Source organism: Vicugna pacos, unplaced genomic scaffold (genome assembly GCF_048564905.1).
Source record: "Vicugna pacos unplaced genomic scaffold, VicPac4 scaffold_150, whole genome shotgun sequence".
NCBI classification, from domain to species: domain Eukaryota; kingdom Metazoa; phylum Chordata; class Mammalia; order Artiodactyla; family Camelidae; genus Vicugna; species Vicugna pacos.
Window position 1 is genome coordinate 49,961 of NW_027328830.1, and position 26,540 is coordinate 76,500.

The 26,540-nt window shown below is 46.8% G+C and overlaps 1 protein-coding gene across 1 annotated transcript in view; it reads right to left on the reverse strand.

The window, feature by feature from the left end:
* LOC140695132 (trafficking protein particle complex subunit 9-like) overlaps window positions 1-20,109 on the reverse strand; it is a 68,156-nt gene extending 48,047 nt beyond the window's left edge. The window contains exons 1-5 of the mRNA XM_072958029.1: window positions 19,833-20,109; window positions 12,406-12,565; window positions 9,048-9,221; window positions 8,455-8,594; window positions 3,798-4,016 (exon numbers count right to left, since the gene is read on the reverse strand). Of these exons, the coding sequence (XP_072814130.1) occupies window positions 3,798-3,820 (23 nt within the window). The 5' untranslated portion in view covers window positions 3,821-4,016; window positions 8,455-8,594; window positions 9,048-9,221; window positions 12,406-12,565; window positions 19,833-20,109. The remainder of the gene's footprint in view (window positions 1-3,797; window positions 4,017-8,454; window positions 8,595-9,047; window positions 9,222-12,405; window positions 12,566-19,832) is intronic.
* Window positions 20,110-26,540: the final 6,431 nt, after the last annotated feature.

The window sequence follows — 26,540 nt, forward strand, 5'->3', positions numbered from 1 at the left end:
CTTTGAAGGGCCCGAGGTCTGGGGGAGCTCCTAATTAGCAGACACACTTGCCAATGAGCAGATGAGGATGGGGGAACCCACGCAAGGCTGTTATCACTTCAACTCATGGGCTCTCAGGAGCCATGGGAAAGGCCTGTGTCCAGTGTACAGCCCAGCCATCACAGATCCCAGCCTGCATTTGCCAACCCGGACAGCCTAGACTCCATCTACTTGCGACACTTACTTCTGTTCTGTTCCCCACCCAGAATGTGATGGACTCATTCAGATATTCTGGCCTGTCTCAAGCGAGACAAATTCAGTGAAAAATGAAGTGTCCACATTTGGACCAGAGCATGAAAGGAGAAACAAGGCCTCATGGTCAGCATGATGGTGGTGGCCAAACAATTCCACCAGGTGAGATGAACCAGGGTAGGGTTGAGAATCCAAGGTCCTGGGTTGGACAAATCATCTTCCTTCATTGTTGACTGGGGTGTTGGGGACTGACTACCACAAACTAACGACACGTTAGGGGGCCCACGTGGTGGGCGTCAGCTGCAACAGAAACGGATTCAGCTCTTTACTGCCAACATGGGTTAAAAGTAAAGGCCGAGGCAGGAAGGTCTGCACGGCTGCTGAGGCAAACCACAGACCCAGCTCTGAATGCCCACTGGCTGGAGCAGAGAGGAAGCTACGGCCCTTTTAGCAGTCCCTTTGCCCAACAGATCCAGGTAAGCCAGCTACTTAGGAGAAGGCCATGTTGTCCTGATACTCAGAAAAACCAGCCTCGTAAAGGGAAAAAATAGTGGCATGGATTTTAGACCCAATTCTGCCCATTTATGAAGGCAAAGTAAAGTAAATGGCACGGGGAAGTTGAATGCAAAAAAAAAAAATTAAAGAACCAAACGGTGACCTCTTCCTCCAACAGCGTCCCCTGCAGCTGTCACCTCCGTGGCGGCCACATCCTCACCAGTGACCGCCGGCCAGGAAGCGACGTCACGCACGTCACACAGCGACAGCCAGGAACCGCGTGCTGAGCACGTTTGTGTAAAAGCAGGAATCGAGCAAAATGCTGCAGAGTTTGACCTTACAAGTTTAAATACTCCATGAAAAGAATCCCTGAGCAGCCGACTAAATCAATTCACATCTTACTTCTTCAAAACAATGAAACAAATTTAATAAGGGCGCATTTGTCATCAAATAAAAGGAGGACCAAACATGTTCCTCAAAAGCAAGGATTTCAACAGGTATCAAACACCAGTGGGTGATGAGCTAACAAAGCAAATATTCCAAAAAATTAGAAAATAAAAAATGACTAAGATAATAGATGGATCAAAACAGCTGTTAAGTTGTTGCTTTTTAAAGCGATGGAGACTGTACGGAGGGCAATCTGGCTATTTCCAATGCAGGGTGTGCACAGCCCACATTTTCAGAAGCAACAACATGCTCACTGGGCAGTACAAGTGAAAAAGGAGTAAAGAAAAAGGAAAAGAGGAACAAGAGAAAATTAGAATCACACAAGAACAAAAATAATTTTGACTGCATGTACAAGAATTTATGTGAGTGTGTGAGGCCAGGGACGCGGGGATGGTGAGGCCCAACCTCACCTCCTGCTCAAGGGAAAGCAGGGGCCTGAGGGGAGCGGCGCTGCCGGGGGACCACAACGTGTTCAGCTCCCCTAACCAAAATTCGACCTACAAGCGACTAGGCAGCTTTTGAGCTACAAATTATTGTCGCATTTCAGTCTGAACCGTTTTACTCACTTCCACCAAGAGTAGCAGGAGAGAATGAGGCTCTGCTCCTGCACCAAAGCATTGTTTAAAAAATTAATGACTGTGGAATAGTAAAAGAAACAATGGAGTAAAAGTGACTGGAGGAGAATGTGCTTGACCCGAGCTCACTGGCCGCGTTATCTCAATGACGTTCAGATGCTGGCTGAGCCCTTATGGTACCAGAATAGACAGACCCACAAGGAGGCAGGTTTAATGCGCTGAACCACTGTGGGCTAAGTACACATCCGGCTACTCCGCCAAGTCCCAAGGGCAGACTTCAAAAGGCAAAAACAAGCTGGCATTCTCTGGTGGGTCTGCAGACTCAGAGACAAGCATTTGTTGAGCAAAAATGTCACCAGTGCCTCCTATGACAAAAGAAGTGGCACTGGCGTGGGGGCTGGGGCAGGGCTCCAGGCTTCCACTGCTCACTCACCAGTCTGTCCAGGGGGAGAAGGTGGTCCCTGCTTAGGTTTCGCTGATGCACCTACCTGACTAATGTCTGGGGCCTCAGCAGGAGTTGACAGATGAGGTGAACGGAGCGAGACTCTGTGTAGCACGGTGCTGGGAGCTATGCCCTCAGCAGTGCCCAGGCTCCTAAACATGCCAGCTCATCTCCAAGAAGCAGATGGGGAGTGCGGGCATGTAGATCACAGGGCCCTGTGAGGACAAGTACAGATCATGGCCACGACATGCCTCTCCTCTTCCTTAAGCCATAGAGGTATTTCTGGGGAGGAACAGAAAATTCATCCAGAGCCTGCTAGGTGGGCTCTCGCAGGTGGGACTAGTGTCCCCTGTGCTTCTCACTCACAGGGCTGGTCTAGACATTCTTTTTATTAATTCCCTAGCATCTTCTCCTCCAACTTACCAACAACCAGAAAGTAGGATCTGATCTTAGGTAAGTTCAAGAATCACAGAGCACCACCTCCAAAGCGGGCCCGGTAGCACATGCCAGGTCTTCTGACCGCCACCTGTGGGACCACCATGAGCCCTCTCCAGACTCAAGGACCGAGGCCGTAGGCCGGGGGGACACAGCTTCCCTCACTCACCCCAGCAAAGGGGGACCACGTCTCGGCAAAGGCATCTCACCCTCTTCAGCCCGAGGGAAAACATGATAGATATACGGGGAAACAGAGCAGAAGGTGGGGGGTAGGCAGCCCAGAAGAGCTCATCTGTACTTCCGAGGCAAAGTGGGGCCATTGACTTAATCACAGGGACACAGTGGGAATGAACATTTCCCTGCTCTGTCCCATACACCGTGATACGCCTTTCCCTGCATAAGGAGTTCATTAGGAAGTCCCTGGCGGTGTTTCTGATGTCCTAACTTGGCATGGTGGCTGTCGGGCAGGAAGAGACGGCCTGAGCTGAAAAGGTGCTGGGCCTGGGAGGCAGGTGACAGCGGCTCCAGCCGCAGCTCAACCAGCGCCTCGTTCTGCCTCTCGGGGCTCAGCATCTCATCTATAAGCAAAGGGATGAGCATGTACCAGGACAGGCTGCGCAACAGAAATGAAATGAGAGCCATGTAAAGAAAGTTTCCCAGTTGCCACGTTTAAAATTTGAAACAAAGAAACAAACCAACAAACAAAAAACAAATACTAGAATGTGATTTTAAGAACAGATCTTACTTAATCTACTGTATGTAAAATACTATTATTTTGACATGTAATCAATATAGGAAGTAGAGAGATAGTTTATGTACTTTTACTAGACAAGCCTCAGCGTCTGATGTGCATTTGACCTACAGTACATCTCAGCTGAGTCCAGCCTCCTCCCCAGTGCTCCTAGCATGTGGCTTTGGCTACTTTATTGGACAGCAACTCCAGGGGTCCCACCATGTTCCTGGCTGTAAAGCGGGAGTAAGTGTCCACACTAACCCTAAAAGGATCTCTCTGAAATAAAGGCGGATTCACTTTGAAATGTCTGGAAACCGGCGGGCTGCACCTCCCTCCCCCCTTGGCTACAAGATTGACTTCTTCCTTGCTGATCCCTTTCTGGATGTAGGGAAGCAATCCAGCACACAGCCAAGGTGGACTGGCTTCCAGGTAAACTTACCTGCTGTCTGTGTCCAGTCCCATGAAGTCCTCCTTCTCAAACGGGATGCAGGGGAGGGGGATCTTGTCCCCAGAATTCTTGGGGCCACCATCCAGCCACTTGGACTTGAGCAAGATGAAGAGTGACTCAGTGAAGTCCTCGATCCTCTTCTCCACCACCCTGCAGTACTCTTAGATTGAAGGCAACGTCGGTGCGTGTCTGCTCGGCTACCTCCCCATGCTGCACAAAGACAAAAAGCTGAGAGTCATTAAGCGATGCACCATACAGCTCCTCTGCATGTGGAGCTTCTCGAAGGCCTTGGCAGAGAGACATTCGGTAATGGTGACAAGGCCCACGACCTTGGGGTGTTTCTGGAAGACGCTCCACCGATTCTCGGGCACATAGCGGTGCCTGTAGTGGATACAGAATGTCCACTGGGAGCCACAAGGGCTGATATGGCTAACCGAGGTGAGTAGCTGATAGATGCAAAAGAAATTCTCCTCTGAGATGATCTCTATGGATTGGACCACAACGGGACGAGTCTGGTGGTCCTCAGCACACTGCACGTAGTCAGGGATGCTCATGTTGCAGGCTCTGCCGAGAGGGGAGAGGAGATCGAGGTACATTCTCTGCTGTGTGCTACGGGCCCATCTGGGTTGCGGTGACCTGGTGTGTACCAGCCAGAAGACAAGGGAAGCCAAAGCAAATCCAAGGGTACAGTTTGTCCTCAGAGTCTGCATATGGCTACTGTAGCTCGGATCACATTACCCAGCTTTTGGTCTAGGCTTCCTGCCTCTGCAGAGAAAGGTCATTTCTTATTTTCTATTTCCAAGCACCTAGCAAGGCCCTGATGCAAAGTCACTGCTCAAAAATGCTGAATAAAGAAATGAACAAAGGAAATGCTTCCCCAACCCCCTTCAGCAGAATATAAAGAGAAGGACCACAGTAGGATCAAAAGATCTGGATTCCTATTCAATTTATTTGAACTCCTAAGCTTCATAATAATGGATAAGAAAACTTGCCTTGGGGTAGAGGGTACTGTTCATTGGTGGAGCACATGCTTAGCATGTACGAGGTCCTGGGTTCAAACCCCAGTACCTCATTTTAAAAAATCAAACAAATAAATACACCTAATTTCCCTCCTGAAAAAGTATTTTTTAATTCAAAAGTCAAAAAACACCTTGCAATTGACACAACATTGTAAACTTGACTATACTTCAATTAAAAAAAAAGCCTTGCCTTACAAGAATATATCTGGATTACGGATGTTTGAAAATGTAAAATGCATAGGGTACCACCTGCATAAAAGGAGGTGACTGTACACATGTTCTATCCCTCCTTTATGAGTTATACTTCCTTTGGGGAGGTTATAACCTCTCAGAGCTAATTTTCTCAGATTAAAAAATATAAACATTACCTGATTCTCAGTACTGCTGAAGAATCAGATAACTCTATGAAAGCATCTGACCCACAGAGTTTACTCAATAAATGTTTGTTGAATGAATGAATAAACAAGCAAAGTGAATGCTGCTCCCTGCCACAAACCATCATAATGGTACTGCCTGGAAATCCCAAGCCCACGTTCACCCGACTCTGCATTAACAATGTGGGTGACCTGGACAGGCCTGCGTGCTTCACGAAGCCCCAGTTTAATCGTGAATAGAAATAAGGGCAATAACACAAACCTCAAATTGTTAGTGAGTCAGTAATGAATTGTACCCCAACACTGCATGATGGAACCATTAAGAAAACTGGGCAAAGGGTCCATAGGCCCTCTCCATATAATCTCTTACTACCACATGGGAATCTACATTACATCTCAAAATTAAAAGTCTAATATTTTAAAGAGGTTATCGAAGTTAGGTGAGCTCACTGTCTCAAATAAGGAACACACAGTACAAATAGGACAATGCCCAGCCCATGAGATACACTCAGTTAACATTCCCACTGAGCCCACTAGTCCCTCCAACTTCAGAGCAAGAGGATGGGTCCTCGTGGCAACAGGCCACAGCACCTGAAGCTAACAAAGCTAATGGTGTCCACTTAAAAGAGCCCCTGTCACCACCCTTGTTCTAATTTTCTATTTGTAATTTTTTTCTTTTCATTAAATTGGAACTCCAAATTGCATAGAATTCTTACCAGATATCATGATGGCAGCCCTTCAAAACCTGACCACAGAGATCATGATGGCAGCCCTTCTTGGTGAAACAATAAAATGAAAAGCCATTTCCACAAGACCTCTGTGTAAATCTACTAGGGAACTTCATCCTGGACTGAGGAAGAGGACTGGGGAGTAGGGGGTAAACTGGGACACGGAGAAATATGGGCCACCTGTCCCACAATGGACTTTAGACTCACCCTCACCCTCCAGGAACTTCTAAATACACACAGACAGAGTGCTATGGACAAGAATTTTTTTTAAACAAATCCCTGAATCCCTAGCAGATCTTGTTTCTACCGAGACACAAATGTCTTATTTGTATAATGTTTCACAGAAGCCTTAAAATATTATCACCCCAACTTGACACATCAAGAAACTGAGGTAGAGAATTTTATCACATTCTACAAGATTAGAGAGAGGCCACGTCAGACACCGTATTTAAATCCAAGTCCCTGCTCCGTTGCTCACACTAGAAAGTGTCACATACTGCCTCTTTCCTGCCCTCTCCCTGCAATAAATCTCTGAAGAGTCTTTTCTGTGTCACCTGCAATCAAAATCACATCAATTTTTCACAAAGAGCTATGTCACTCCTTGGAGGACATACCAAAATCTAAAGGGTTGGGTTGAGAGGAGATATTTGCATTTTCTGTTTCTCAAAGGAAACATGGCTTTAAAAGAAACTGAAAAGTATTTATCTAGTCTAAGCGCTCATTGTGCACAGAAAGAAACGGAGGCTCAGAGGAGAAGAGGAAAGGGCGTTATTAACAAATATTGCCTCAGTGCAGCACCAAGCCAGCCCTGGGCACTTCTGGGGGAGGATCTGGAAGGCCCAGGAGAATGAGTGTTAGAAAATAGAAAGAGAAGAAGAATATAAGGCCCCGTCTCTACACCACCATACCATGAATTTCCACCAAATTACCCAGTATGGGTGCAGCCAATAGTAAGGTTGTCTAAACAGGTTATTGAAACCTGGAATTCTCAACCATAGTGGAAATTCCAGCATTTACTGTGCTTTTTTCCCAGTTCAATCATCAATTCAGTGGGCATTCTGTACCAGGGACTACACGAGACCTGGAGTTCTCCCAAATAAAGATCTCTATTACCACGTGTGCAAACCACATAAAGGCAACCAGAAGAAAAGCGCCCACAGATAAGATGGAATTACTGAAACTGAAAGCAGCCAAAGAGCATATATTACTAGGAAAAATGGTGCTCCTATAAATGGACTCATGGACATAGAAAGCAAACTGTATTTAGCAGGCAGGAAAGGAGGGATTAACAGATACAAATTAGTAAATATAAAATAAATGACAAGGACCTGCTATATAACACAGGGAACTATATTCAATTTCTTGTAATGAGTTATACTAAAAACAATCTAAAACATATGTATATACATATGCATATGTTTATAACTGAATCTCTGCTGTACACCTGAAACTAACATTGTAAATTGACTACACTTAAATAAAAAATAATTTAAAAAATAAGTAAAAATAAAAGCAACGCCATTAAGAAAAAATAAAAGAACACTCTAATCCCCTTAGCTGTAGGTGGTGGAGAATTCTGGTTGTAAACACCAAGTCCACTGGATCACTCCAGCAATGGCTGTCACTCTTTCTGACCATCAGAGAGTCACTTGCTTCACTGAGGTTTCTTTTCTCTTCTGTGAAAGGCTACAGCTGCAACTAACGATGTATAGAATCTCATCATTCACAAGCCCAACAAGTAGTGAGGACTTCCCATGGGCCAGGCTCTGGACAGAGGAAAATATAGGGTCCGAAATATATTCATGGGTAGAAGAAGTTTGTGCCATAAAGACGTTAATTCTTCCTGTTTTGATAGACAGATTCATTGCAATTCTGATTAGAATTCCTACCAGATTTTTCTTGGAATGTAACAAGTGAATTTATGGTCAAGATTAGCCAAGAAATTTCTTTAGAACCACCACTGGGGAGGGGTGGATAGGTCATTAATTTCCACTGCTCTTTCTGAAGTGATAAAAACGTTCTGGAATAATAATGGTTGCACAACTGTGAATATGCTAAAAGCTGCTGAATTTTACCATTTAAATGGATGTACTTCATGGTGTGTGAACTATATCACAATAACGCTGTTATATGAAAAAATATTTCTTGACAAATATTTTTCTTTTTATACCACTAGTCTGTCCCACAATTTAAGAAAAACAAAAAACCAATACAAACCAAACTGTGCCAGGAGTTCTTTAGGACTGCAATATCCCTGGGTCTCCAAGGCCTCTGGTGATGCTGTTCCTGTTAACACACACTAGCTGGGCTGGGCTAGCTAGGGACTGTAACTATCTTTTTAAAATTGACTGTCACACGTTTCACCCTTGGAGAGGGAAGGAAGGAGGATATCACAGCTTCATGCCTTCAGCTCATTTTTAACAGAACCAAGCCCTGCTTTCACCACTGTTAATCCCTCTCAGTATAAAAACACGTGACATCAACAAGCACCGCCATCATAACACCTGAAAGTGTTCAAGATACTTACCTGCGGCAGAAACACTGAGGGAGGAGACAGAAGCTTGCTCAGCACTGATGCTCCCTTTTCCCGACTCCACCAGGTGAAGCTGGGCGCTACAGCCAGAGGCTCTCAGTCCGGGGAGCAGCACACACGCCACTGAGCTGGTCCTGAGGGAGGGTGAAAGGGAAAGGAGGGCAGCCCTAGGGGGGAGGGAAAGGGGGGGTGCGGGCTGCAGCCCCGCTCGGAGGCCAGCCCCAGCCCCAGCCCAAGCCGCCCGCCCCGTCCGGGTGTGCAGACCCCGCCCGCCCGGGACACAGCCCGCCCAGTGGTGGGGACGGGTCGGCGGCCTAGGAGAGGAAGCCCGGGAGGGGAGGACTCGCGGGCGGAAGAGGGGAAGCGGACGCCAGCCGCGGACTGAGGGGAGCCCGGCTGGGCCAAGAGGCGGCAGGGGCACACCTGGCCCTGGACAGCTGTGGCCGGGGCGCCGGGGCAGGTGGCGCGGGCAGAGGGGTCTGGCCCGAGCAATCGAGCTGAACACACGCTGACTGGCGCCCTGGGGGGCTGTGACACGCCGACCGCCCTCCCGCAGCCGCCTCACCCCTTTCCCGATATCCCCTCACCTTGCACTTCCACAGCCAGAGGCCCCGGCCCCAGGCAGTAGCCAAAGGCCTACAGGGCGACAGAGCTGAGAAGCCATTGGGGCCGATCCCCGGCTCGGAGCTGGAGCTTCCAACCCGCGGTCCAGCTGGCAGCAACTGCGCATGCGCAGGAGGGCCAGCGATCCGCTCTGGGTCCTGAGAGGGAAGGGGAACCGAGGGAGGGAGAATAGGGGAGGAGGAGGGGAGGCGGGGAAAAGTGGAGGGAGACACATGGACTTGAGGAGCAGAGGGAAGGCAGTTATCTGGAATTGGGAGGGGAGTAACAGAGATGGGGAGAAAGCGTTTTACCTCTTGTGGCACCCCGAAGGAGGCAGCAGTCCTGCCTATACACCCTTCTCTTACCCGTCATTGCCCACAGCTCATATTTTACGTCCCTGGCCCAGCCCTCCAGCTAAGGTCTCTGCAGAAACCCTACGGGTATCATACCCGTTGCCCCCACAAGGAGCTAGGTTTACTGTTGCTCAGGGAACCAAGCACCCGCAGGTGTTGTTTCTCAGAACTACCTTGGGAAGAGTACATATTCCCCTTTTACACGCTGGGAAACAGGCAGGCACGATCTCTGCCTTAGCTCCACTGTCCCAAATGTTGGGCTGGCAGGGAGCGGGAGGTAAAATGTCAGAGCCCCAGAAGGAGCAGACTGCCTGAGTGTTGGTGTAGAGTCCCCATCCCTCCTGGGTAAACCACACCCCAACCTCGGGGAATAATCAAGGGCTCACCGTAGGCCCCTGTGTGTGGGAGAGCTGCCCTCAGTCCCAGTGTCCAACTTGCTAGGTAGGTAGAAGTGTTATTGAGTCCAAATTCATTCTCCTCAGTGCAGGACAGGCCAGTAAGTTGGGAGACCAAGTGTTGGGGCATGGAATAGCAAGTTTCTGTAGACCTAGATGGCAAACTAATGTCCTGGAAAACCATCTCCCCAAGTCAGAATTCAGGCTGCTTTCCTATGTGCTTGGTTTTTGCAAACTTCTTGGTGTAGGAATTCCTTCTTGTTAGAATCCTTTGTTCTTGCAGCTATCTCCCTGGGTCAGATCCCTGTAAACCTCCAACAAAACAAACGTTATTTTCTATTCTGCAACGTGTTATCTTTATATGATTGGAAAAGTGTTAAATACCCTTAAAGGTCAGAGCCTTCAGAATAGGCTCTCCTGTATATTTTAGGCTCTAGGCAACATTGTTTTACAAGCAAGAAGAAGCCTAGGAGACAGAGCACAGGGTTAAAGTCAAAGGAACAGATCTAATATGGAGTCAGATTTCTTCTTTTCTATTACTGTGGCAGAAGCCACTTGAGGATTTAAATCCCTTAAAGTTAAAAATAAGTAAAACTTTAAAGGAATTTACATACATTGGTGGGAACTTGCATAGCATATCTGGAAAAGCACACAAAGGATTGTAAACATTGGCATCTCCAGGGAGGCGTGTAAGAACAGAGGATGAGGGAAAACTTCTTTCACTTGAGTATTTTTTGCTCTGTTTGAATTTTTTTAACCATATGCATATATTTCTTTTTCAGTTAAAATAAATGTGTAATGGAGCAAAGGAGTAACTAGCTCAGCAAATACAGCAGCCATAGACTCACTGAGTCATCATTTTCGATTTAAGCCAGGAAGCATTGATTGTCTCTCTCCTATGTGCCCAGTGCTGTTTTAAAACTCTTTTATATATTTTTTTAATAAAATAATAACATGCTATCCCTCACCCCTGCTCAGGGCTGGTGGGAAACCAACTGAGTTTTTATTGAGTTGTTTTCCAAGGAGTAGAGATGAGTTATAAACAGAACACAACTTCAGGGCAAAACAGGCGGACTGGTTTTCCAGCAGGCCAGATAGCGATGACGGGTTTTCAATAGAGGCGCACAGAGGCTGAGAGAGAAAGCCTCCAGGACCCTACAGAAAGCTGCCCACAGTGCCTTCTCCATGGCACTACTGAAATAGGAAAGAACAAATCTGACTCCATATTAGATCTGTTCCTTTGACTTTAAACCTGTGCCCTGTTTCCTAGGCTTAGTCTTGCTGTTTCTGCACCTTTTGTGAAACAATGTTGCCTAGATCCTGAAATATACAGGAGACCCTATTCTCAAGGCTCTGACTTTGAAGGATATTATCACTTTTCCATTCGTATAAAGATAACAAGATACAGAATAGAAAATAACATTTGCTTGTTGGAGGTTTACACGGATCTGACCCAGGTGAAGAGCTGCAAGAACAAAGGATTCTAACAACAAAGAATTCATACACCAAGTTTGCATCAACCAAGCATTCCCGCTTCCCCTTTTTAATATAAGAAGAGCCTGAATTCTGACTTGGGATGATGGTTCTCCAGGACATTGGTCTACCATCTTCTCCGCTGGCTTTACAAATTAAAGCCGCTATTTCTTGCCCCAAATCCTTGTCTCCTGATGTGTTGGCCTATAATGCACGAGTAGAACAAGCGTGGACTCGGAAACACAAACATACATTGAAAGTACGCATTTGGTATATTAAATGACCTGCTTCCACTCGTATTCCTGAGGTTTTCTTCTCTTGACCACTCCTACTTTATTTATGAAAAACCTGTCATGTGGACACATTTCCTTCTCTAGCCACTACCCTTCCATGTAAAAACTGATGCCAAGAAGGCAATGGAAGTTGCTAGAAGGTATTACCTGGCCAAAAAAGAGCAGAAGTGGGTTCTGGCTGATGTTCAGGAGCAGGCCGGGGCACCTGACAAGATGTCATAAGTACGGATAGACAGCTGGGCACCAAAGGAGAAGCTTCTAAACTTCCATGAGGGAATTGTTGGATAGGAAGGAACAGTCCCAGACTATAGCTCTGATCCCACCACGAGCTTCCTGGGCAAGGCTGGGCAAGTCATTTAAATTCTCTAGACCCGTGCTGTCCAACACGGGAGCCACCAGCCACATGCAGGATAATGATGTTATTCTGTAGCCAGACAGAATTATAAATAAACACTTTATTGCAAAGGGTCAGCAGGTATAATATTTAAAAACATTATTGGTTATCTTGCCCTAACAAGTTATTTTTGTATGTCTAGCTTTCTGTGGGTTGTAATGCCTGCAACTAATGTTTCCCTTACAGTGAGGTATTTTGAAATTATAAGTTACTGGACACAGTACACTCATATCACAGTTGAAAAAAAACTGATCTAAATAAGCAAGGTGATCTGACTTAGTAGTTATGAGCAGGGGCTCTGGGGCCAGCCTGCATAAGTATTAATTCTCACTCTCCCTCCAGGGAGTTCTGTGTGAATCTTGGACAAATTATTGTTGCTGTTGTTGTTGTTGTTGTCATTGTCATTGTTATTATTTGTGCCTCTTTTTCCTTACCTTTTAAATAGCGAGGAAAATGTAGACTCTATCCCCTACAGTGTTGGCAGGATTAAATGAGTAAACGTCTGTGCTGCCCACTTCCCTGGGTTTCAGCATTCTCCAGGCAATCAGTGCCAAACGCAGTGGCATTCTCCACTGTCTTCGTCAGTCTGGGATTCTGTAACAAATTACCGTGTGTCGGGTGGCTTAAACAACCAGCATATTCCTTATGGTTTGGAGGCTGAGGCTTTCAAGGTCAATGTATCTGGGAGAGGATTGCCAGCTCGAAGATGGCTGTCTTCCCACTATCTTCATGGCCCAGAGAGGAGAGAGAAGCAAGCACTTTGGGGCCCTGTATAAGAACACTAATACCATTCATGAGGGCAATACTCTCATGACCTCATTTTATCCTACTAATCACCTCCCAAAGGCCCCGCATCCTTATATCATCAACCTGGGAGATGAGGTTTCGACATATGGATTTTGAGGGGATGCATTCAGTCCACACATCGGCTAACTCTCCCAAACATGCAGTCATCAAACCTGTAGCTAATTTCAAAATAATGTTTATATCTCTCTGCCCATTTCCATTCCTACATCTACTAACACTGAAGCCCTGCTACATTTTATTTCTTATTTTCCTTGTAGAGGTTTAATTGATTCCTCTAACTCCAAGGATTCGCTCACTCCAGTCTGCTTGACAGCCCTGCCAGGTAGGACTTCCTTAAAACACCTTCCCACTTCACCTGGTTGTTTTTTAGGTGTAAATGTCAGAATTCTCTCCACACCCCATCCTAGACCTTTAATCCCTTACACTACCGCTCACTATGTTATTTTCCTATTACCACTGTAACAAATTCCATTAAGCTTAATAGCTTAAACCAGCACAGACTTATCAGCTTATGGCTGTGGATGTCAGAGATCCAACACAGTTCTCATTGGGATAAATTCAAGATACCAGCAGGGTTCCTTCCTTCTAGAGGGTCTAGAAGAGAATGTTTCCTTTTCTTTTTCCAGTTTACAGAGGTCACCCACCTTCCTTAGCTTGTGCCCCTCAACTTCCTCCATTTTCATGGTCAGCAGCCTTTCTGAACATTGCTCCATCGCTACACCTCCCTCTGATTTTAAACTCAGCTGGGAAATATCCTCCAATTTAAGGACCCCTGTGATTACATTCAGCCCACCTGGACAATCCAGACTACTCACCCTATTGTCTCATCTCAGGATCCCCTTGTCCCATCCCACTCAGGCAGTATGTATGTGGCTGTGACATTCACCTTGTGTAACATTTCCTCATGAGCAATTTATGGTTCAAGGCACTTATAAGTGACTTTTTGTTTTTCTTCCTTATCCTTTCTACATTCAGTTTGTCTGGTGAGATTATATGAATCCTTTTTATTTGTGCCCCTGCACTAATCTATAATAATGTATCATGGGTTTAAAGGCTAACTAATAGACAATTTAGGAGACAGAAATCCTCTAAGATTTTTAATCCTAAAATATCTGTCATCCCTTTTGCCATGTACAGTAACATGTCACAGGTGGCTACCCTGTGGCCGGGGAGGGACATGATTCTGCCATCACACTCCCCTCATTCTTACCAATGTGCTGATCAACTAACCAAGGATCTATGCTCTCCAACTCACTCACTTCCTCCTCCTTTGCATTGACTATCCTGTTCCCACCGCTTCCTTCATTCACCACATCAGGATTTCATGACCACATTCTCCCCTAAATGAAATGGGTATCTTGCATCTAATGCCTGACAGCTGTTCTTATTGTACATGCACACACTGACCTACACATAATCCCGTCCATCTCTTTATTTTCCTAGAATCTTCCAGAAGAATCAGTTCCATGATGATAATGATGATACTGACAATGATGACAGGGGCCTCTCAAGGATTCTGATAAAGAGGGAATCGATAAAGGGAGGGAATCATTGCAAAATTGCCCCAGAAACAGGCTTAAAGGTAAATAACTCTTATAGTGTTTAATGAAATTGACTAATATTTAACTATTTTTAAGACTTTATATCACTGAATTTAAAATTTTAACGGGAATTTTCATTCACCACTAACCAAGATTCAACTCTGGGACCAAAATCTAAGGATTTCTGTCTTCTAAAAAATTGTCCACTAGCCTTTTAAACACGTGATCCTTTTAAAAAGTTTAGTGCTGGGCTGAAAATAAGCAGGATTCATATAATCTCACGAGACACAGTGAATGTGGAAAGACTAAGAAATAAAAATAAAAAGCCATTCATAACGTCTTGAACTTTACGTTGCTCACAGGGGAAAATGTTTGCCAATGTGTGTGTCACATCAACATGACGACTGAGTGGGATGGGGAAGCTGATCTTCCTCATCAGTCATTTATGCTGATTTGTTAGATGCCAAAACAGTTTCCTCATTGAAATTGCTTCTAACAAGTATGGAAGAATTTAGGTTCTACCAAAAGCAGGCTGAACATTTTCCCCTGCTTTCAGGTCTCTGGACTGAATGTCCCCACAAGAAGGACATGATTATGTTTCATAGGGAAGTCTTCCTGAGAAGCAACAGGCTTTTCTAGGGCAGAACTGCAGGGCCCCCCATGGAGGGCTGGAGGAGGTCTAGAGGGGACACTGGAAAAATAGCAGGAGTGAATTCAGATACTGCTGCTCAGGTCGCCAAAGACAGCATTGCTATCTCTAAGGATATGACATTCTCCCAAATTTTCCATGAGTGAAGGAGCCTGTGAACACTAAGCAGGTTGTTAAGACACAGCAGCACATAATTTGCGTGACAACACAATTAGAGTATGATTTGATATTTGCAAAATAACTAGCCCATTGTTCTTTGAAACTGCAGCAGTAGCAATAGAAATAAAAAAGACTGAGCCGTCTTGGAGACAACAATCAATAAACAATTCTAAATCTGCAGAATTCCTTGACAATATTCAAGCAATGAGCTAGATGTGTGCTGCAGATACCTCTTACTGCAGGGCTCACTCCTGCAAAGCATAGAACTAGTTTCTCAGCACACAGAGGGAACCAAGTCAAGATTCCTAATCTTTTGAGATTTACTAAATGGCTGGAAAGATCAGACAAGTACATACAGGCAAATATGATTAAATGGAATCAAATAATATCAAATGTGATTTGAGCACAGACGAAAGGGAAATTCCTTTCACCTGGGATCTAGAGAGACTTCTCCAGAAAATGTGGCTCTGGAGACGGCCAAAGACATGGGTGGAATTTTGGCAGAACAGGATGTAAGGAATTTAAAAACTTATTCTATAATTCATATAAAAATTCAAAGGATCCCAAAAATCCAAAACAACTTTGAACAAGAAAAACAATGTTGGAAGACTTGCACTATCTGATTTTCAAACTTTTTTTTTATAAAGCTACAGTAATCAGAAATTAGGGTGTTGGTGTAAAACAGGAAAATAGAATAATGGAACACAATAGAATGTTCAGAACTAAACCAAGACTTATACAGACAATTGATTCTCAAAAAGGATGCTGTGGAGAAAGGATCTTTTCAGCATGTAGTGCTGGAACAATTAGATAGTGATACGCAAAAAAAAAAAAATGAACTTTGATTCACACCTCACAAAATATACAAAATTTACCTCAAAATGGATCATAGATCTTAATAGGAAATCTAAAACTATAAAACAGCTAGGAGAACAAGCATAGGCTTAAGCTTTATGGCCTTGGGTTTGGCAAATTTTTCTTTGCTATGACACCAAAAGTATCATCTATTTTAAAAAGAAACTGATAGAGTGAACTTTATGAACATGAAGACTCTTCAATGCTCTTCTAAACACTGCTAAGCAAATGAAAAGACAAGCCATAGACAGAAGCTATTTGCAGATCATATATCTGATAATGGTCTCTCTTTGTATCTGATCCAGAATAAAGAGGTCTCAAAATTCAATAATAATTCAAACACCTGAATGAATGAGGCCAGAAAACACACTTCAGTAAAGATATCCAGATGGATAATAAGCATATGAAAAGATGCTGATTAAAGGTGTCATTAATGATTAGAGAAATACTTTTAAAAACCACAGTGAGATACTAGTTCACATACATACTAGAATGAATACAGTTAGAAAGACTGACCTTACAAGGTGCTGGCAAGGAAGTAGAGCAACCAGAACTGATACACACCACGAGGAATTTACAATAGTACAACCATTTTGGAAAAGTCTTTAACAGATTCTTTTAAAAAGGTAAACACCTATGTACCATATAATCCAGACATTCCTCATCTGGTGCTTTAGAAAGGAAAAGCATATGTCCATACAAAGACTTATAACCAAATATTCACTGCTATTTTATTTATAATAGCACAAGTTGTAAATAACCCATGCATCCATCAAGAAGTAAATGCAGAAAGAAATGATGGTCTATACAAACACTGCTCACAATAAACTCTTCAGTAAAAACTCAGCACTAAACAATACTCTACTATAAGACAAATAAGCTATTAATACAGCAACACAGATGATTCTCAAAATAATTACACTGAATGAAAGAAGTCAGACAACATAGAGTAGATACTGCATGAATCCATTCATATAAGGATCTTGAAAATGCAAACCAATATGTTGTGATAGAAAGCAGATCAATGGTTCCCAGGGGAAGAGACGGGGAGGGAGGGAGGGACAAAAAAAGTCAGGAGAGAAGCTTTGTGGGTGATGGGTATGTTCACTGTCTTGAGTGTGGTCATGGTTCCTTGGGGATATTCTTACGTCAAAACATATTAAGCTGTACACTTTAAACGTGTGAAAATTATTTTGCCAAGTATACCTCAAAGCTGTTTTAAGAAAAAAGGCACTTTAGTCCTGATCCACCTCAGCGCCTGATTGGAGTGACATGATCAGTCCCTCACACTGTCTGCCTAACGGGAAGGTAGAAAAGCTCTCACAGAAGATAACATGGATTTTTCATTTGCAATGTCTGCCATGTAATAAAGAATTTCTAGACATGCAACATGTCCAGACTATATGACAGATAACATGAGAATAAGGAGCATTAGACAAAGGATGCAAACCCCAGGTGATGTAGGCATCAGAGTTACCAATAAAGGCTATAAAATACTTTTAATATATTCAAGAAAATAAGGAAATGATGGGAGAATAGATAACAGGGTAGAGACTTTCACCAGAGAAATATACTGGAATGTATTTTTAGGAAAAATCAAACTGATACTCTAGAACTGAAGCTTTCAGCTCTGGAAACAGGTAAACAGAGCTAATTAGGATCCCTTTTAAGTAAAACTTTCAGTAATTCTGGGTAAAATATAACAACAAAGTAACACAGAGCTAACTATGGAAAGAGAAGTTCCCTGATGACAATACAAAGAGGACACTTAAAGCCCAGAGTGGTCATCTTGTGAGCTGATGCCACCGCACCCTGGAGGGAAGGGGTTTTCATCTGCACATAAATAAGGATACAATGTCCATGTAGGAAAAAGGGTCCATACCAGATGTAGAAGACTCTTCCTCTATATCTATATAGTCAGAGACAGAGATGTAAAGTGGCAGCAGAGGTCACAGTGACACAGGGCCCTGGGCCAAGGAGTGTGAGCACCTCTGCAAGCTGGGAAAGGTAGGATGATGAATCCCTCCCAAGAGCCTAGGTGTGGAACTTAGCCTTGGCCACTCCTTGGTTTTAGCCCACTGACATTGACTTTGCACTACTGCACCCTAGAACAGTGAGAAGATGAATGTGTATTGCTTTAAGCCACTGAGTCTGTGGTCCTTTGTTACAACAGCAATAGGAAAGGAACTCAGGAACCAATATGAACTTGAACCACAGGCTGCCTTCTGTGCTGGCAGGGAGTCCTTTGTCTCTGATCCTGGGGGAGTGTCCTGTCCTCTGGCAGCATCCACAAACTACCTCATGCTAACTTGGCAGTTTGCAGAGGGTTAAATCTTATCCCTGCACAGTTCTTGATATTTAGTTAATAAAAATGATGGTGTCATCATGGGTATTTTTCCATCTTTTAAATACCCTTCAGTCTTCTAATAAAGCTACTTCTAATTAAGAGACCATGTCAATAGTTTTCAATCTTCATAATAAATAACTGTGGTTTTATCTGGTTACTTAAATTATGAATAATAATGTTCACATTTGTAAAAGTTATTAAAATCAACATTGTTTAATGAAAATATCATTTCTTTTCGCATGAACATGTATTAACTACAAGAAATGTTCCATGCTTTCTTCTACGATTTACTGTTAGAGCCTTAAAGAATAATATTTTCCTCAAAAGATATTACGGCAAAGGGATTTCTTTTGGTGGAACTGTTCCGGCATCAAATCTGGTGCATGTCTCAGGCCACTGGCAACATAGAGATGATAGAAATTAGGAGGCATTATAAACACAGAATCATTTTTAAAGGAATTAAAAAAACTGGATGTGTGTAAACAAAGAATCAGGGAATATTCTGGTGAAATAAATGTATTTTTCAGCTTAAGCAAGACATGGGGTGAATAAATCTGAAATGAAAAAACCACCCAGAGATTAGCAGCGAGTCATGCATGCAGTGTGAATGATCAAAACCAAGTTGTTTCCAAACCAGTGTGCAGGCTTGATGCCTTCATGAATCAAATCTGTGTGGCACCAGGCCACCTCGAATACATGTTGATGAGGTATTTATAAGCCCTTCACCATCCCAAATCAAAGCCCACGCACGAGCCACAAGACCATCACCTACACATTTGGAAAACACACAACATGGTGAATAGCACTTTTCTTGTTCAGTAGCCGGTGGCAGCGAACTGTCAGCAGACAGAGATACAGGGACACAGAGGCACCTCCCCTCACTCAGCTGATAAACTTCCGTGCATCCCTGGGGACAGGATTGTCATAAAATGCACCATGGATTGATCCTCCTCCTAGGAAAGGAACCGTAGTGCTGTCATTAGGTTTGAGCAGGGGTGGGTGGAGGATCTCAGAAGAGTTGTTTCAGCACACCAATAGAATTCTTGGCCACCGTGACCACGAAAGACAAGTCCCCTGCCATCCCGGTAGGCACTTGGGCTCCTGACAAAAGCTGGGCTCAGTAAAGGGTTGAGTAGAAGGCACAGACCTGAGGGATGCCCCAGCAATAGGCAGGAGGTAGGGCCTGGTTTATACTGCTCTGGGTGTATCCCAGACTCATCCGAATACGAAATCAGAAATTTGCAAAACAGCAGAGCTGGGGTGGATCATCTACTCCAGACTCCTCACCTTACAGTTAAAAGGGTGGCAACCCTGACAGGCAAAGCAACGTGCTAAAGGCAGAGCGTGGAAGTGGCAGTGCCAGATGAAACGCAGCGTGCAACCCCCGTTCAAGGCCGCTGACTCTGACGACGGGGCCAAGGTTTCCAATGAGGAGAATAAGACAGTGTAAATACTTTGTTCCCCCTAAAACCCCAAATGTTTTTTAAAGGCACAAAAACTCACCTTAACTAGATCTCTTCTGAGGGGGCTCTCTTCTGCTTCTTCGTCTTTCTGTCTCCATTTCCCTCTCTCAGACACAAACACATTCAGTTTTGTGAAAGGGGACTTCCTTCCATACAAAGACAGACTTCACATCTTCAGAAAGATACCTGAGAAAGCACGTTTCTCAATTCAAGTCTTTGTGGGAGTTCTGGGCAACTGGCTTATTTTCTAGAACAATCGGTAGTTACAAAATCAGGAAATCATCTTCCACAAAGGCAGAGTTCTGGTCCGTGTTGATAAAGTTGGGGATGTCACATTTCATGAGTCTGTTCGGCTCCTCCTCTGGCCACCTGCTGCATCTGATGGCTTCCTGGAGCCGAATAACACTGTAAAGGGCTATGGTAGGGATACCAGCTTTGGCCTTGTCCAAGTGGTCCACTTCATTGATGTAGCAGTGAAAGAGGGACCTAGATTCATCATTGCACTGCCAGAGAACACCTTGGGCAGCAGCGGTCTTCCAAAGTCTGACACAAAGCTGTTGAGTCTAAATCTCTTCTCGGGAGACTCTGCATTGCTACAAAGAAAACCAAAATAAAATATCGTTCACAGTGTAGCTCGGTGACCTGAAGAATCATAGTTTTTGCCATCTACTGAGAGTAAATCCCTGCACAGAGCATGCTGACATGCACTGGAATTGAAAGACATCACTTCTGAACACATAAAATTAAACTCAAGGCAAAAGTCTAAAGTGAGGGCCCATGGACCATCCTAAAAAGACATCGTTCCCTGAGAATCCTCAATATTGGTGCCTCGCACACCAGTGTTTCTCCGTGGGACACTCAGATCTCTTCATCAGGATTCGTTAAAGTGCTTCTTAAAATGCAGAATCCTGGGGTGCACACCCTCAGAGTCTCCAGAGGTAGCGACTGGTAGTCTGTATTTTCATAGCCACCAGGATAACTAAACATGCTCAGGTTTAGCACCGCAGTCTACATCGGGTCACCTGAGCATCGACAATTCTGTCTCACGGGATGGGGGGTGCCATGTGTGTCAGGGTGCTGTCCTACCCATGTGTCTCCCCTGATTCTCAGAACTGACAGTGCTGCCCCATTGGGCACGAAATACCACCGTTTCACAATGCATACGCAGGGCGCCCGACTGAAAAACAATCAGTGATAGGAGAGGGGACAAAACTCAGCTTCCTGTTACCTTGTTTCACTTACTGTGGGACGAGTGATCAATTCAAGGGTAATAAATCAGTGAATGAGTGAATAACATGACTCGCGTTAGTCCCACGAGTGCCTGGAAGAGCAAGCCTGGGCACATTGAGAACCATAACAGCCCATCTACTTAAATGTCATCCTCCACAGATCTATGTAAAGGTTACTTCCACCCAGGCAGTGACTCCAGAAGGGCAAGAATCATGTATGAACACACTCTCAAATCCAGAACAGAACCTGACAACAATTAGGCTCTGGAGTCTGTGTTTAGCGAGTGTGGAATCTCAGTGATTCCAGCTCTTACACCTTGCCTTCCCATCCCACCACACACGATATGGCCCTTATGTCCAGTTCTCCCGGGGCTGGGGCCACGGAACCCATTTATAGGACTGGAAGAATCTGATCATTTAAACCATCCCCCAGATTATCATCAAGAGTCACCTGCATTTCAGGGATCAGTAATCCCAGAAGCTTTGCAGTTCAGGCAGCTGAGGGATTTTTATATCAGCTCTGTCTTCTACTGTGACTGCCTGGGTGACATCAGACAAGGAATTCTGAAAAGCCTGAACTTTTCCTTTCAGGAATAATCTAATTAACAAATCTCGTTGACCACTCAACAAATGTGATGTGAAGATCAATGATTTTACACAGGAGTACAACATTCACTAGGTCGTGGATTTAGAATCAGAGGAAAATCATTTTAGAAAGATTGACAGAATGTAGCTTTAATGCGAATTTAAGTATTCTTACCTTTCAGTAAATCATCTTCCCCTACTTATCACTTCACCCAAGTTTAAAAGATGTCTGAGAACAGGGATGAGTGTGCCAGCAATCTGAGACCCAATAACCTAAAATGTCACCTAGGAAAAAGAGGGGAGTAACACATTTTTAAAAAGCATGGCAAGGATGGCGGGGCCATCCCCAACCCCAGACTAAGAAGCTCTGAGTAATAGCTTTCCTGCCTGCCTGGGGCATCAGCTGATGTGAAAATCCACCCAGAAACCTCACTGTCCAGCAGCTCTTCCATAACACAGGCTACACTTTCTCAGAATTAAGAATTGCGTCCAGTAACCACTTCGCTGAAGAATAAAGACAAAGGAGAACAAGAGAGTTCTGCCCCTCCCAAGGGAGAGCCCAGACCTCGGGCTGCATGCACTGCGCCCACCTCCCTGGAGAAGAATAAACTGGAGAAGGGCGTTCTGCGAAACTGGGGCAGCAAAGGTTGAGATGGGAACAAATTGACCAGCTGGCCAGGGACAGCCCCCTCCGTCGCTGCCTTGGCGGCTGCCTCAGCCCTCTCAGCCCATCCTGCCCACCTCTGGTGGCTAAGCTGTCAGGGAAATTGCTTTGCGATCTGGAGCAACAGAGGCTGCCCACAGGCCAATCTGCGGAAAAGATGGGCGCTAAACCCCCAGCTCCCGAGTGACAGGCTCCATACCCCCGCCAACACCCCGACGCCCCCGCACCCTACCGCAACCCCGGGGAAATATGACCCGAAGAAGTGTGACCTGGGAACGAGGGGCAGCAGAGGCCGCCCCCACGTCAGGCCTGCAGAGAGATTGGAGCTTATCCTCCAGCTCTCCAGGGGCAGCCCCTGTCCTCTCCACCTCCTGATCTCACCGCGCCCACCTTCCAGGAGCAGTCAGACCCGGTGTGGGGTGTCAGGCGAATCTTGCGCCAGAGAGGACGTCCCCAGGCCAGGTCAGGGGAGAGGAGAAGAAGTGGCCCCATTAGGCGGGGCAGCCGGCCGTCGCAACTGCCTCTGCCCCTTGACCGCATCGGGCCCGTCTCCCAGGAGCAAGCTGACCTGGAGACGGGCATCCGGCTTCTTGGGCAGCAGAGGACGCCCCCAGGATTGGTCACGGGGAAGAGGAGAGCAAATTGACAGGCTCCGCGCTGCAGGTCTTCTACCCCCGCCATCGCCACCCCCGCACCTTAAAGGCACCGCCCAGGGCGCCCCTCCCCCAGCAGGCTGAGTGGGACAGGTGCGTCTGGTGACCTGGGGCAGGAGAGGCCACTCCCACACCAGGCCATCGGGGAGACGGGAGCCAATCCACCAGCTCCCCAAGGCAGCCCCTACCCCCGCAGCAGCCACCACTCTTGCCCATGACCTCACAGTGGCCTCCTCTAGGGAGCAGGCTGACCTGGAGATGGACGTCCGACGAACTTGGGACAACAGGGACCGCCCCCAGGGCAAACCATGGGGGGAAGTGGGAGCAAATGGACAAGTTCCATGGGAAAACCTGCCGCTGCTGCCACCACCCCCAAAGTACCAAGTCCAACTCCCGGGGTCAGGCCGACTAGGATACACGCGTCTCATAACACAGGGCAACAGCGACCGCCCCCAGGACAAGACGCGGGGAAGATGGGAGCAAATGGTCCGCTCCCCCGCTGCAGGCCCCCGACCACCGCCAACCCTGCACCCTGACTACCCTGCCTCCCGCCCCCAGCAGGCAAAGTGGGACAGGGGTGTCCCGGGACCTGGAGCAGCAGAGGCCGCCTTCAGGCCACGCGGTGCAGACATGGAGCTAATCCACAGTCTCCTCCGGGGCAGCCTCCCTATGCCTGCAGCCACCACCTTACCAGCCCCCTGACCGCACCGCACCCATCTCCCAGGAGCAAGCTCACCTGGAGTCGGACCTGAGGCAAATCTCCGGCGGCAGACGTCGCCCCCAAGCCAGGCCGTGGGGGAGAGAAGAAATGGAGCAACTCCCTGGAACACATCCCCTGCCCCTGCCGCCTCCGCCGCCGCCTCCCAGGAGCAAGTTCATCTGGAGACCCGCGTCCCGCCTCTAGGGCAGCAGAAGCCGCCCCTGGCTCCGCCTCTGGGGAGAGCGGAGCGAATTGATCGGCTCCCCCGCGGCAGCCTCCCTCCCCCCGTGGGTCCCGCACCTTAACGGCCCCGCCCCCACTCCGCACTCAGCAAGCTGAGTGGGACAGGAGTGTCCGGCGACCTGGGGAAGAAGAGGCCGCTCCCAGGCCCAGCAGCCGGGACAAGGCAGCTATTCCACCCGTTCACCAGGGGTAGACCCGCTCCGCCCCTCTGCCGCTGCCACTGCCTTCTGACCTAACCGCCCCACCTACCAGGAGCAAGCTTACCTGGAGTGCAACATCTGGCGAATCTCCGGCGGCCAAGCCCCACCCCAGGCCAGGCTGCAGGGAAGAGAAGAAATCGATCGGCTTGCCCGGGCAGCCTCCCAACCGCCACCGCCGCCGCCGCCGCCCAAAAGCATTGCAATAGCCTACCGGGGTCAGGCTGACTGCAAGGATGTGCACTTGCCTTCTTATCCTGGCCAGGTCTCTGAGCACCTCCCTGCATCCCTACACTCCCTGCACCTCTGCACCCCTGCTACTCTCTGCAATTCTGCATCCCTCCACCCCCACATCCCCTGAAATGCCTGCGCCCTCCACAGCCCCTGCACCCCTGTCACCAGTTACACTTTTGCACTGCTTACACTCCTGCACCCCTGCATGTCCCACACACCACCTCTTGGGCCTTTGGCAGAGTCTCTGCTGTTAGACCAATGCACAGTGACTCACTCTTTGCCAGTATATGATGCATCAGTGGACGTCAGGGGTTGCCTGCAGGAAGGTACATGTTCCCGGTCACTAGCCTGGGCCACTAGGGTGATCTCTGTGAGGTCACCCAGGACGGGTTCAGAGATGCTGTTCTCTGGGAAGAGAGGAGTTGAAACCGGTCTTGAGGGCAGAGCTGTGCTCACCAGGCCGTCCACGCTTCATGTTTTACACAGGGCTTCGGAGAAGTGAAATGGATCCGGCCAAGTAATACCGGCCTGCTGTGAGCCCACCTCAGTCCTGGGCTCTGAGTCAGACCGACTGGCTCCCTCAATCAGGGCCCAGTTTGGGCACCTGAATGGTCCCTTTGAGGCATCCCAACAGTTCTCAGGATGAAGTCTGGCTGCTTCCACCCCATGGCCCTCCCTCCTACTGTGCTGGCCTCAGGAAGGTTCCTTATATGGGGAAGAAGGCAGCCCACACCCTACCCCACCCCTCACCTTTCTCTAACCCAGGCTGGTGCTCTCTCTGCCCCTCAGAGTCTGGGAAGCCATCCCTCTTCAGTTATGTCCCTTCTGAGATGGACTTGCTTCCACTCAATTCTAGGCGAGGATGCACCATGGAATGCACTGGGTAAGAGAACCAAAATAAATAATTTCTTCTGTGAGGTTGTCTGTTTATCTACTGGGGCTGGGCTGTGTGTAGTTTGCTACAGCTATTGGTGTGAGAGGCTAAAACAGCCTGTGTGTCCTTGTTTTCATCTCCCCGCTGTCTTTGGGTTTTCCCTAGACACTCCTGAGACATTTACTTCTGTTAGTATTATTCCTGTTATTACACACGGGCCCTACTGACATGGAGGTAAGGTGTTGGGGGAGCGGGACAGAGCAGGGCATCTGCAGTCCTGTGATTAGTTCTCATTGAGCCTGTGCCCTGAGCTGTGACCTCCACAAGTGTGTCTCTTTCCCCCCACCCCAATTTGGGTGACACAGAAGGGATTTCCCTTCTCCCAGGTTGGTTAGGCTCTGGTAAAATAATTTCTCATTAAAAAAACAAACAAAAAACAACTTCCCCCAATGAAACAGAATGTTCTGGGTGTATTTCAATACAGTTATTTTCTCCTCTCCAGGCAGGAAGCATGAGGAGTTATCCTCTGACCTTCATTCTGAGAACAGGACACGGTCCTGGATGTAAAATACATGAAAAAGAGCATGGGGCCCCTCTGACTGGCCCCCTGGAGTTGTCACACTCTGATTTCCCCACACTGAGCCTCCTGCTGGCCTCAGGGACCTGTTAAATCTGCCTGCCCCCGGGGTTCTTACAATAGCAGGTTCTGCCTTGGGAGCTGTGACTCTCCAAGCCTGCCCGCTGTTCCCTTTGCAACCTCTCTGGGTTGGAAGCAGCTTTCCCCCTCAGTCTTCTGGGATCTAAGAAGAGCAGTGGGTTTGCAGCTCCCTCAGATTTGGTGTTATTTTCAGGACAGGAGGAAGAACTTCTGAGCTCCACACGAGCTGGACCAGAGGCTGGAATCCTCCCTTCCTCTGCCACCGTGCAATCAGTGGCTGTGGTTCTAGCCGAGTTTCTGAAGATGTGGACTTAAACACACATATCCCAGCCCTCACAGGAGCACACAGTCCCATAAATCCCCCTAGTTTCCACTGGTAACTATGGAGCCGATGGGGACACGGGTTTCGGGACCACAGAGGCCTGACTGCACGACTTGCTCCGTGGCCTATTTACGTGGTTGCTCCGGGCCTTGTCTGAAGTGGCTTGTTTACCACACCTGGTACGTGGGAAACACAAAATAAGTACTAGAACCTTCACTTTTTCTCCCTCCAGGGCCTTCAAACGTAGAAAGTAATAAGTGAACTCAGACAGCCTAGTCACCACAATGAGGTCCGTCCAGCCTGGCTCTCCTGAGTGATGGGCACTGACTTGCACCTTAACTCGGAACAGTAGGAGAACTGCCTTCCTCTAACTGGGCCTCTCCCCACAC